The following is a 13173-nucleotide window of genomic DNA, read 5'->3' as shown; positions in this document are numbered from 1 at the left end:
CATTTGTGTCCCACTCCAGCTTCCTGTTCAAGTTTGCGTGGGTGGAAGGGAATGGTCTGGTGGGGTGGGGTAACGGGGAGATTCACTCTGCCTGACCCCAGGAGTGTGTGATGGGACAATGTGCGGGGAGCATCTCTCTGTGTCTGACCCTGGGAGTGTGTGATGGGACAGTGTGGAGGGAGATTCACTCTGTGTCTGACCCCGGGTGTGTGTGATGGGACAGTGTGGAGGGAGATTCACTCTGTGTCTGACCCCGGGAGTGTGTGATGGGACAGTGTGGAGGGAGATTCACTCTGTGTCTGACCCTGGAAGTGGGTGATTGGACGGTGTGGAGGGAGATTCACTCTGTGTCTGACCCTGGGAGTAGGTGATGGGACGGTGTGGAGGGAGATTCATTCTGTGTCTGACCCCAGGAGTGTGTGATGGGACGGTGGGGAGGGAGATTCACTTTGTCTCTGACCCTGGGAGTGTGTGATGGGATGGTGTGGAGGGAGATTCGCTCTGTGTCTGACCCCCTTTTTTTTTTTCAAAATTCTTTATTACAAATGTCGGTGCTATACAATATTTACAAAACCAGTGACTAACACATTTACTACACTACAAACAGACAATACATGTTAAACCAATATATTGCCATCCACATCAATGATGGCATTTACACCCCGTGGAGCCCAACGGTCTCGGAACATCTCGACGGTCGCCGTGGACTGTGAGTATTCCTTTTCAATGTTCACCCGGGCTCGAACATACCCCCTAAACATAGCCAGGCAGTCCGCCCGGGGAGAACCTCCTGCCACCCTTTTCCAGGAGCCACGGATGGCAATTTTCGCCAGCCCCAGGAGCAAGTTGACAAGGACATCCTCATCCCTCTGTGCCCCCCTCCTTACTGGATGACCATATATGAATAGGGTGGGACTGAAATGCAACCAGAAGGCGAGAAGCAGCCCACGCAAATATGTGAAAAGGGGCTGCAGCCTCACACACTCCACGTACATATGGTACACGGTCTCCTCCAGCCCGCAGAAGTGACACGCGGCTGGGAGATCCGTGTACAAACTAAAGAACTTATTGCAGGGCACCGCTTTATGCAGCACCCTCCAGCTGAGATCCCCAAGGTGCATGGGAAGGACTCCCTTGTAGAGGGACTTCCATTGGGACCCCCCTCACCTCCAGGTGGGAAGACCGACCGCCATGGCGTGTCGGGACGGTGGACAAATGCTAGGAAGTGGAGGGTGTGGAGCAGCAGCCCATAAAGGTACCTCCTGCCTGCATCCCTGAATGGGATTGTGGGTGTTGATGAAAGACGGCTCAAGTTGTGTGGATTCGTCTCTCGGGTAAGGCTGCAGGGCCTGGGCCCGACGAGCAGCTCAGCCCGAGTCGTTCCACACACCTGAGCCGCACTGACATCCGTTGAGACAGGGCAAGGGTCGGCCAGGACCCCGCCCTCTGCCAGAGGAGGGGATTCCCGGCCTGAGGCAACCATGTTCCAGACTCTCAGTAGGTCCTGATAGAAGCCGGGCAGCCTCTGCAAAGCAGCACGGCTAACGCCCGCCGGTGGTAGCTGCATATCTTCGGCAAGACAGCAGCCCCTCCGGAGGAAGAAAGTCACCAACACGTGCCACCTGGGAGGGTGCTCGGCGTACAGGAATCTCTGCAGAGTCCTGAGGCGGAGAGCCGCCAGTCGTGTGCGTACACACACCAGCGACTGTCCGCCCTCTACTTCTGGGAGACTCAGAACCGCTGCAGAGACCCAGTGCTTCCTGTTTCCCCAGAAGAAGTCCACTAGCTTCCTCTGCATTCTTGCGACAAAAGGGGCAGGGGGGGCCAAGGTGACCATCCGGTACCACAACATGGAGGCCACCAGCTGGTTTATGACCACCACCCTGCCTCGATAGGAAAGCACCCTGAGAAGGCCTGACCAGCGCCCTCGCCGGGCCATGACCTTTGTCTCCAGGTCCTGCCAGTTCGCCAGCCAGGTCTCCCCAGAAGGACTCAGGTAGACTCCCAGATAGAGAAGACGTCTGGTGCTCCACTCAAAAGCTCTCATCTCCTCCGGCAGGGAGTCCACCTGCCACTGGCCTACCAAGAGTCCGGAACATTTCGCCCAGTTGATCCTGGCGGAGGATGCCGCCGAGAAAACATCTTGGCACTCGCGCATCCTCCGCAGGTCACAGGGGTCTGTGATCATGAGGAGTACATCATCGGCGTAGGCCGAGAGGACGACCTCCATGTCCGGTTCGCGCAGAACCAGACCTGTCAGCCTTCGCCGAAGAAGGCTGAGGAATGGCTCGACAAAGATCGCATACAGTTGACCGGACATGGGGCACCCTTGACGCACTCCTCTTCGGAAGTGGATAGGTCCTGTCAATGATCCGTTAATCTTAACTAGGCACTCTGCGGCAGAGTACAGGAGCCGAACTCGGGCCACAAAGTGTGGTCCGAGCCCAAAAGCCTGCAGGGTGCCCACCAGGAAACTGTGGTCCACCCGGTCAAAAGCCTTCTCCTGGTCAAGAGAAAGAAACACTGCCGGGGTCCCAGTCTCCTGGAGTAGGTGGATCAGGTCCCGTACAAGGTGGACATTGTCCTGGATGGAGCGGCCCGGGACTGTGTAAGATTGGTCAGGATGGACCACCTGTCCAATTACCGAACCCAGACGGTTGGCCATTGCCCGGGCGAAGATCTTGTAGTCCACGCACAAGAGGGAGACCGGCCGCCAGTTCTTTAGCAGGCGGAGGTCTCCCTTCTTGGGCAGTAGGACCACAACAGCTCTCCGCCATGAGAGGGGCATTTTTCCGGTGGCTAGGCTCTCCCCTAGGACAAGGCTGCAATCATCCCCCAGGACATCCCAAAAAGCCTGATAAAACTCAACACTCAGTCCATCCAAACCAGGGGACTTGCCCCTCCGGAGTTGCCGAAGGGCAGTGGACAGCTCCTCCGAGTCAGGGGGGCATCCAGACGCACTGCGTCCTCTGGGCTGACCTTCGGCAAATCCTTCCAGACCTCATTACACGCCTCCGCATTTGACGGATCAGGCGAGAATAAGGACCGATAGAATGAACGGACTTCGTTGTTAATTCCATCAGGGTCCGTGATGGAGGAGCCATCGGCAGCCAGCAGCTCCACTAGCTGCTTTTGAACTCCCCGCCACCTCTCTAACGAGTAGAAGAAGGGTGAGCCACGGTCCAAATCGTGCAGCATTTGGATCCGTGACCTCACGTACGCACCTCGGGACTGCTGGAGCTGCAGGTTCCTTAGTGCGTCCTCCTTCTCCTGGTATTCCTGCCACAGCTGTTGGTCTCCAGCGGTCGGACCGAGGCGGGACTCCAGGTCAAGCAACGCTCTCTCAAGCCGCTCAACCTCAGAGCTCCGCCTCTTTGTCGACCCCCTAGTGTACTCCCGACATAAAAACCGGATGTGGGCTTTGCCCACATCCCACCATAGCCGTAGGGAGCAGAACTCTCTCCGCCTCTCCTTCCAGGAGACCCAGAAAGCTCGGAACGAATCCCGGAATCGGCTGTCCTCCAGCAGCCGGTTGTTAAAATGCCAGTACCCGGATCCCACCCGAGGGTGTAGTGGAATAAATTCCACCCACACAAGGTGATGATCCGAGCACGACACCGGCCGCATGGAGGACGCCGACACGCGGGAGACGTAGGCCCGAGAGATGTAAATGCGGTCTATCCTGGAACCTCCTTCTCTAGACCTTCTCGAGAAGGCGCAAGAGTCGGGGTGAAGATTCCGCCAGCTGTCCACCAAGTCAAAGGAGCCGACGAGCTCCTTTAACTTTTTTGCCGATGCTGGGTCGCGTTGGAGGCCCGAACGGTCCTCCGCCTCGAGGGTACAATTGAAATCTCCCCCGAGGATGACGCAATCCCCAGGATCGATGGAGCTCAGCAGGGTGGACAGCTGGCAGAATAGGCGCGTCTGCATCACACCGCGCCTGGGAGCATACACATTGATAAAATGCAATGGTACGCCATCCAGGCGCACAACCAGGTGGAGCAGACGGCCGGGCACAACGTCCTGGACTCTTTCAATTACTGGCTGGAAGGTCGGGGCCAACAGGATCGCCACCCCGCTAGAAATGGAGCTGAGGTGGCTCATGTAGACCCCGCCCCGCCACTCCAGGAGCCAAGCAGACTCGTCCCCAGGGATGGTATGGGTTTCCTGCAGGAAACTCACCGTATACCGCCCATCCCTGAGGGCTGAGAGATTGTTATGCCTGCGAAGAGGACCCCTGCTGCCGTTTACGTTGAGACTAGCTATGGTAAGCTTCATGGCGGGAGCACACTAGGTCTCAGCAGCTGTGCCCATTTCGGTGAGAGCGGAGGCGCCCTCCACCACACTGTCCGGAAAGAAAGCAAGGTTACTTTTTGCCTTCCGGGCTCGAGCGGTACCAGCGACACCCTGTGACCCACCATCCCCCGTAGGAGCGAGGCTGCTTCTCCCTCTAATGTCCCTTACTAGGTCATCTAGGAAAGATTTTAGTTGCCGTCTGTCGTTCCCCGCCACCGCATTCCTCTTTCCCTTTCCCTTTCGTCCGAGGATGACTCGCAGGGACCTCACCAGCCTCGGCATGCTGGGCCAGCGTAGCGAGGCTAGTTGAGGCCGGTGCTTGGCACCCTCAGAGGTGAGAATAAAATGCTTAATTTCCTCTACAGGTATCAATGGGGACTTCTCAGGAGGGGTGAGGATGTCCATTATTTCACTATCGAAAGAGTCCCCCTCCAACCCGTCACTGCAGACAGAATCCCCATCGGCCTCCCCGCATGTTCCAATAGATGGCTGCGCTTGTGACCCACACCGCGCAGCGGGCACCTCGCTCTTACCTGCCCGCTCCACCGTCGCATCAGCCTCATCCACATTTGCGACAGTGGAGGGACAATCCCCAGGGCCTCCCTGCACGTCATTAATTGCTGGGGTCGACGTGCACAGAAAAACGCCCTCCCCAGGGGGCAGGCAAAGAGGGGAACCCGGCACCTTTGATCCAAGGGATTCACAAGCAGCCTGGTGCTGAGAATGAGAGAGCTTTGTCTCGTCTCCTCTTACATTATTCGGTACACTGGCCTCCAGAGAGGCGCTGACTTGTAGGTCCTGGGTGGAGGCCTCCAGGGCTGCCTCATTTGTGCAAACAGGGCTATCACAAGCTTTTTGCACAACCACACCATCTTCCCCAGGACTGGTGGCTACATCTGGGGACTCCGGTTTAGAACCAACCCCTACCCGGATTCCCACCCCTTCCTGGGACTCCCCCGCATCTACATCCCCTGCCCTCTTGCGGGAACGTTCCCTTCTCCTCTTCACACCGGAGGAGCACACAGGTGCAGGCTTCACCGATGGGGCGGCGCTCTCTGTTTCCATCGCCCCGTCTGCTAGCGCACCTCCCCGAGCCCCACGCTCCACTTCAGGCGAAATGGGCGTGAGCTCTGCAGCCTCAAAGGCCCGCTTCTTACTGTGTTTGGATTTCCCCTTTGCCTTCTTACTCCGTACAGACTCCACCCCGTCCCCCACCTGAACCACAGGGAGAGGAGCAGGGACTGACCCAACCGTAGGAGTAGGGGTAGGGGTAGGGGCAGGGTGAGGGGCTGGGGCAGGATCACGGGCGGGGGCAGGGTCAGATGCAGGCGCAGACGCACGCGCAGGAGTAGGATCAGGGGCAGAGGCAGCTGGGGCACTGGTGCCCGAAATGGGCTCCCTCGGGTTCCGGGCGGCAGGACAGTCCCTCCGAAAGTGCCCCACCTCCCTGCACGCATGGCACCGCGGGCGCTCAGAGCTCCAGTACACCTGATAATCCACTCCCTCGTGCCGGACAGTAAACCGGCCCTCAACATCGTCCTCCCTTTCCAGCTGCATGAATACCTGACGCCGGAAAGAGATTACGGTGCGGAGGGTGCGTCTCTTAAATTTGTGTCGGATGGCAGTGATCTCCGACCTTACTTGCCCAAAACGGGCCAGTGGGGGAAGCAGGTCCTCATTTGGAATGAAAGGCTTAACATGCCCAAGCACGATACGTTGCGTGGGGGCCGTCACCAGCTCCACAGGTAAAAAGATGTTGTCTACCGTGACTCCCCTGCTCAGGGCCCGGTGCACTAGCTCTTCATTCGCCAGATAAAACACCGCCTTTCCGAACTCCTTCTCGGTGGCCAGAATACCACCTTTCCCAACAAGGTCCTCCATTGCCTCCGTACACTTTTCTAGTGTCATTCCAGGGTGCAAAATACATTGCACCCCACGTTCCACCTTCACCGACCGAAAACGGGGCGTTGTCCGAGGCCGGGGAGGCAGCCGCCCTTGCGTAACTCCCCGAAGGCCCACGACTCCCTGGAGACCGGTCCGGCATGCTGGTGCTCTTTCCAGTCCGAGAATCTTACAGCGGTGCCGGTGAGAAGTCCTGGAACGAGTCGAATAACTGGCCGGGAAAGTTTGCAGTCGACAGTTCTCGCTGGTTCGGCGCCAGGAAAGGCTCCGTCGGACTTGCAGAGACCCAGGCCGGGAGAGGCCGAAACGTCCTTCCAGATGCTCCGGCACCAACACCGGACGAAAATCAGGAAAACAATGGAGGAGGAACGTTGCCCCGATGTCAATGGGGGGGGGGGAACGACGGCGTTTGCCTCCGGTTTTGGAGCGAACCGGCTTCCTGGCGAGTTGCCAGCGGCCGCAGCTGGGAGCTACGCAGTTAGCAGCCGCCAACAAACCCAGCCCAAACCGGCAGTAAAACTACACACCGAGTTTCCACACCAGCGCCGTCACTCACTCAGTTGTCCAAGAGACTTTTAGATCCACCTCCAAAGTATTCCACGAACTTTATCCAGTAGTTTTGCCTCGATTTCTCCCAGCTCAGTCAGCACAGCTCCCTCTCTGTGTCTGACCCCGGGAGTGTGTGATGGGACGGTGTGCGGGGAGCATCTCTCTGTGTCTGACCCTTTTTTTTAATACAAAATTCTTTATTACAAATGTCGGTGCTATACAATATTTACAAAACCAGTGACTAACACATTTACTACACTACAAACAGACAATACATGTTAAACCAGTGTATTGCCATCCTCATCAATGATGGCATTTACACCCCGCGGAGCCCAACGGTCTCGGAACATCTCTACGGTCGCCGTGGACTGTGCGTATTCCTTTTCAATATTCACCCGGGCACGAACATACCCCCTAAACATAGCCAGGCAGTCCGCCCGGGGAGAACCTCCTGCCACCCTTTTCCAGGAGCCACGGATGGCAATTTTCGCCAGCCCCAGGAGCAAGTTGACAAGGACATCCTCATCCCTCTGTGCCCCCCTCCTTACTGGATGACCATATATGAATAGGGTGGGACTGAAATGCAACCAGAAGGCGAGAAGCAGCCCACGCAAATACGCAAAAAGGGGCTGCAGCCTCACACACTCCACGTACATATGGTACACGGTCTCCTCCAGCCCGCAGAAGTGACATGCGGTTGGGAGATCCGTGTACAGACTAAAGAACTTATTGCAGGGCACCGCTTTATGCAGCACCCTCCAGCCGAGATCCCCAAGGTGCATGGGAAGGACTCCCTTGTAGAGGGACTTCCATTGGGGACCCCCCTCACCTCCAGGTGGAAAGACCGACCGCCATGGCGTGTCGGGATGGTGGACAAATGCTAGGAAGTGGAGGGTGTGGAGCAGCAGCCTATAAAGGTACCTCCTGCCTGCATCCCTGAATGGGATTGTGGGTGTCGATGAAAGACGGCTCAAGTTGTCTGGACTCGTCTCTCGGGTAAGGCTGCGGGGCCTGGGCCCGACGAGCAGCTCAGCCCGAGTCGTTCCACACAACCTGGGAGTGTGTGACGGGATGGTGTGGAGGGAGATTCTCTCCGTGCCTGACCCTGGGAGTGTGTGATTGGATGGTGTGGAGGGAGATTCACTCTGTGTCTGACCCTGGGAGTGTGCGATGGGACGGTGTGGAGGGAGATTCACTCTGTATCTGACCCTAGGAGTGTGCGATGGGACAGTGTGGAGGGGGATTCACTCTGTGTCTGGCCCTGGGTGTGTGTGATGGGACAGTGTGGAGGGAGATTCATGCTGTGTCTGACCCTGGGAGTGTGTGATGGGACAGTGTGTAGGGAGATTCACTCTGTGTCTGGCCCTGGGTGTGTGTGATGGGACAGTGTGGAGGGAGATTCACGCTGTGTCTGACCCTGGGAGTGTGTGATGGGACAGTGTGTAGGGAGATTCACTCTGTGTCTGACCCCGGGTGTGTGTGATGGGACAGTGTGGAGGGAGATTCACTCTGTGTCTGACCCTGGAGGTGTGTGATGGGACAGTGTGGAGTGAGATTCACTCTGTGTCTGACCCCGGGAGTGTGTGATGGGACACTGTGGAGGGAGATTCACTCTGTGTCTGACCCCGGGAGTGTGTGATGGGACTGTGTGGAGGGAGATTCACTCTGTGTCTGACCCCGGGAGTGTGTGATGGGACTGTGTGGAGGAAGATTCACTCTGTGTCTGACCCTGGGAGTGTGTGATGGGACAGTGTGGAGGGAGCTTCACTCTGTGTCTGAGCCCGGGAGTGTGTGATGGGATGGTGTGGAGGGAGATTCACTCTGTGTCTGACCCTGGGAGTGTGTGATGGGACAGTGTGGAGGGAGATTCACTCTGTGTCTGATCCTGGGAGTGTGTGATGGGACAGTGTGGAGGGTGATTCACTCTGTGTCTGACCCCGGGTGTGTGTGATAGGACAGTGTAGAGGGAGATTCACTCTGTGTCTGACCCCGGGAGTGTGTGATGGGACAGTGTGGAGGGAGATTCACTCTGTGTCTGACCCCGGGAGTGTGTAATGGGACAGTGTGGAGGAAGATTCACTCTGTGTCTGACCCTGGGAGTGTGTGATGGGACAGTGTGGAGGGAGATTCACTCTGTGTCTGACCCTGGGAGTGTGTGATGGGATGGTGTGGAGGGAAATTTAATGTGTCTGATTTTATTGTCACATGCATAATTGCGCACAGATGCAATGAAAAATCTATATGCGGCATCATCGCCAGCACATGCCATCAGAAACATCACATTCACAAGAAAAATATGAATTATAAATAAATCATGTATGATTTTTAAAAGAAAGGACATAATTATAACAAAAAGATATCCATGGTAGTGCAAAGTGATCAAACAAAAAGCATTAAAAATCAAATAAACCTCTTTCGGGCCCTCCAGAGAAAACAACTCAAGTTTGTCTAACCTCTGCTTTTATCGCTCACGCTCTCTAATCCAGGCAACATCCAGGTGAACCTCTTCTGCACCCTCTCCAAAGTCCCCACATCATTCCTGTACTGGGACGACCAGAACTGTACTCAATACTCCAAGCCACAACGTGACTTACTGACTCTCTACACCCTAATTGATGAAGGCATGAATGCTGTTTGCCTTCATAACCACCTCATTGATGTATAGAGGGATTTTGGGGTCCAAGCCCATTGCCACTTTCAGGGAGCCCAAGATCCCTTTGTACATGAGTGCTGTAACGCTTTTGCCATTAACTGTGTACTGTACTGGATGTAATGATGAGGCTTTATAAGCCAATGGTCAGACCACATTTGGAGTATTGCAAGCAGTTTTCAGGCCCCATATCTAAGAAAGGATACGCTGACATTGGAGAGGGTCCAGAGGAAGTTCACAAGAATAATCCTGTGAATGAAAAGGTTAATGTATGAGGAGCATTTGATGGTTCTGGGCTTGTACTTAGTAGAGGAATGGGGAGGGGAAATCTGTTTGCAATGTATGAAATATTGTGGATAGAGTGGACAGGAAAGGGTATTTCCTATGGTGGGGGAATCTAGCTCCAGAGGGCACAGCCTCAAAATACAAGGATGTGCCTTTAGAACGGAGATGAGGAATTTCTTTTGCCAGAGGGTGGTAGATTTATGGAATTCTTTGCCACAGATGGCTGTGGAGGTCAAGTCATTGAGTATATTTAAAGCGGAGGTTGATAGGATCTTAATTATCAATGGGGAGAGGGCAGGAGAATAGGATTGAGAGAGATAATAAATCAGCCATGATCAAACGATGGAAGTTTTGATGGGCCAAATGACCAAATTCTGCTCCTATGTCTTATGGTTTGCCTCATTACATTTGACCTTCCTAAGTGCAGCACCTCACACTAGAGGTGAAACTTCTCCCCAGCAAGTAGTTGGGATGGGACTGCATTGATGAAGGGTGCATGGAGGGTCAAATTGGACACAAATCCATATGTACACAGGTGCAATGAAAAACATCAAACAACATTCACAGGAAAAATACAAATTATACTTTTTACAAGAATGTACCCAATTACAACAAAGAAAGTCATTGTATTGCTGAACTATAGTGATCAGGATTGTGTCATTTAGTTCAAGAGCCAAATGGTTGAAGGGAAGTGTGGTGTGGGACTTCAAACTTCTGTACCTCCTGCCCAATGAGAGTTCCAAGAAGATGGCATGACCCGGGCACAATGACTGGAGGCCTGAAGGTGGCCTATCCTGCAATTAGAGGGCTGTTTGTGGTGGGTGGGAGGAATGGAAAAGGGGGCTTGCTTGTGTTGTTGTTTTGCTGAACATTGTGGGCATGCTATGCTGGCACTGGAATGTGTGGCAACACTTGCCCCCAGCACATCCTTAGGCCTCCATGTCCAGCACATAATACTTCGTAACTCACGCCATCTCCAATGGGATCCCAGCACCAAGCACATATTTCCCTCCCCCACCACCCATTTTCTGCACGGATCGCAACTCCCTTGTCCATTCACCCCTCCCTTTCACCAGTCAGCTTCCCAGTTCTTTACTTCACCCCTCCCACTCTCCCAGTTTCACCTATCACCTACCAACTAGTATTTCTTCCTCCCCTCCCCCACCTTCTTACTCTGACTTCTCCTCCTCCTTTCCAGCCCTGATGAAGGGTTTCAGCCCAAAACGTTGACTGTACTCTTTTCCATAGATGCTGCCTGGCCTGCTGAGTTCCTTCAGCGATTTTAGTGTGTTGCTTGGGTTTCCATCATCAGCAGATTTTTTTCCTTGTAACACATTTCAATGTATGTACATTTAACAAATAACTTAATCGGAATCAGTAACATCAAAGGAACTTATGTCTGCACCGCCTTAGGACCCAAGTGATTGCATCCTTTCCACAGAACAGTGCCACCCCTCCAGCAGTTCCTCCCCACTTGGCCCTCTCCCGCGGTGCACTCCCTCCTCGGCAAACCTCCCTCTCGCTGCCCCCTCCACAGGCTGGCATACACACATTGGTCAGTGCTGCTGTGTGAATATCTTCTCCCCTCCCACAACATTACCTTGAGGTAACTGAGAGCGTTATTCAGTTCCCTCTCACCTTTTCCACCACCGCTGGTATTCCTCCTCTCCCTAGGAGGGTGGACAACCCTGGAACTCCATACCCAGTGGTGTGTGGGGCTCTTCCAGTGCAAGCTTGTGGAGAGAGGATTGAGAAGGAAAGGAGGTTACTGCTGTCCTGTGGGGTGTAGGGAATTCGGAACCAGACAGACAGCACAAAACAGGTCCTTCCAGCCCACGGTGATCAAAACCAGTCCCATCTACCCATGTTTGACTCATATCCGAAACCTTTCCTATCCATGTGCCTGTCCAAGTCCCTTTTAAGTGTTGTTAATGTACCTGCCTCAACCACGTCCTCTGGCAGCTCGTTCCAGACACAGATCACCCTCTGGGTAAACCCCTTGTCCACCTTCTGACACAAGACTTTCCCCAGGGTGGGAGACTACCTAGGGGGCATGGGTTTAAGGAGAAAGGGGTGAGATGCAAGAGGGGACTTGAGTGCTGAGTATGTGGGTAGAGGTGGGTACAGTTACATTTAAAATGCATTAGGGAGGTCAAATGAAAGGAGAGAGTATACAACAAATGGTAGACTCCTCAATAGCAGTGAGGTACAAAGTAGGAGGACTCGGTGTCCAGTCCCGTAGTTCACTGACAGTGGCTCGCAAGTGGATAAGGCGGTAAAGAAGGCAAATGGCTTGTTTACCTTCATTGGTAGGGGATGTTGAGTCTGAGAATCAGGAAGTCATGCTGCAACTGTATGAAACTTCAGTCGGACTGCCTTTAGAATATTGTATGCAACTCTGCTCATCCCATAAGGAAGGATGCGGAGAGGATGCAGAAGAGGTTCACCTGGATTAGAGAGCATGTTCTAGAAGGAGAGGTTGGATAAACTTGGGTTGTTTTCCCTGGAGCGGTGGAGGCTGAGGGGAGATCTGATAGAGGTTCTTAAAGTTATGAGAGGCACAGATAGAGTAGAGAGCCAGAATCTTTTCCACAGGTTAAAATGTCAAACACCAGAGGATATGCATTTAAGTTTGGGGGGGGGGGGGAATTTAAAGACCACGCAAGATGCAGAGTGGTGGGTAGTGGATGGGTTATGGGTTACCAGGGATGGTAGTGGAAGCAGGCAGTTTGGTGGAGTTTAACAGGCTGTTCGATATATGAATGGAATGGAGGGGGGTGCTGTAGATGATACACAGGAGGAGGGAATTTACAATAAATTGGCATCAAGATCGACATAACATCATAGTCTGAATGGCCTGTCCAGTGCTGTACTGTAAGTTTGGACAGATACATGGATAAGAGAGATTAGAGGGATATGGGCCAAATGTGGGCAAATGGGATTGGCTTAGATGGGTATTTTGGATGCTGTAGACCAGCTGGAAAAAAAATGGGCTGGAAAATGGCAGATGGAATTTAATGCAGACAAGTGTGAGGTTTTGCACTTCGGGTGGACCAACCAGGGAAAGACTTACACAGTGAGTGGTAGGGCTCTGAGGAATGTGGTCGAACAGGGGGAGGTCTGGAAATACAGATCCATCATTCCTTGAAAATGGCATCACAGGTACACTGGGTGGTAAAGAAAGCTTTTGGCTCATTGGCCTTCATATATCGAAGTATTGAGTATGGGAGTTGGGATGTTATGTTGAAGTTGTGTAAGACGTTGGTGAGGCCTAATTTGGAATTCTGGTCACTTGCCTATGGGAAAGATATCAATAGATTGATAGAGAGCAAAGAAAATTTACAAGGATGTTACCGGGAAAGGTTGAATATGTTATACCGATATTCATTTGAGGGCAGGAGAATGAGGAGAGATCTTATGGAGGTATACAAAATTATGAGGAGTACAGATAGCGTTAATGCAAGCAGGCTTTTCCTGTCGCGTTGGTTGAG

At 53.5% G+C, this 13173-nt stretch overlaps 1 protein-coding gene across 1 annotated transcript; it reads right to left on the bottom strand.

Moving 5' to 3' along the window:
• Window positions 1–4122: 4122 nt before the first annotated feature.
• On the bottom strand, window positions 4123–11442 carry LOC140191685 (uncharacterized). Its single transcript, XM_072249328.1, has 2 exons — window positions 11321–11442; window positions 4123–6922 (listed from the first exon to the last, which is right to left on the bottom strand). The coding sequence occupies exon 2, from the start codon at window positions 6202–6204 to the stop codon at window positions 4291–4293; it is 1914 nt and encodes a 637-aa protein (XP_072105429.1). The 5' UTR covers window positions 6205–6922; window positions 11321–11442; the 3' UTR covers window positions 4123–4290.
• Between the last annotated feature and the right edge of the window lie 1731 nt (window positions 11443–13173).

Source organism: Mobula birostris, chromosome X, assembly GCF_030028105.1.
Source record: "Mobula birostris isolate sMobBir1 chromosome X, sMobBir1.hap1, whole genome shotgun sequence".
In the NCBI taxonomy this organism is placed as follows: domain Eukaryota; kingdom Metazoa; phylum Chordata; class Chondrichthyes; order Myliobatiformes; family Myliobatidae; genus Mobula; species Mobula birostris.
The sequence above is the reverse complement of the archived record's forward strand: the minus strand, read 5'-3'. Positions and strand labels throughout refer to the sequence as shown.

What these genes read in the sequence shown, in the direction of transcription:
- LOC140191685 (XM_072249328.1), bottom strand. Translation starts at nt 6,204, where the DNA reads ATGACACTAGAAAAGTGTACGGAGGCAATGGAGGACCTTGTTGGGAAA.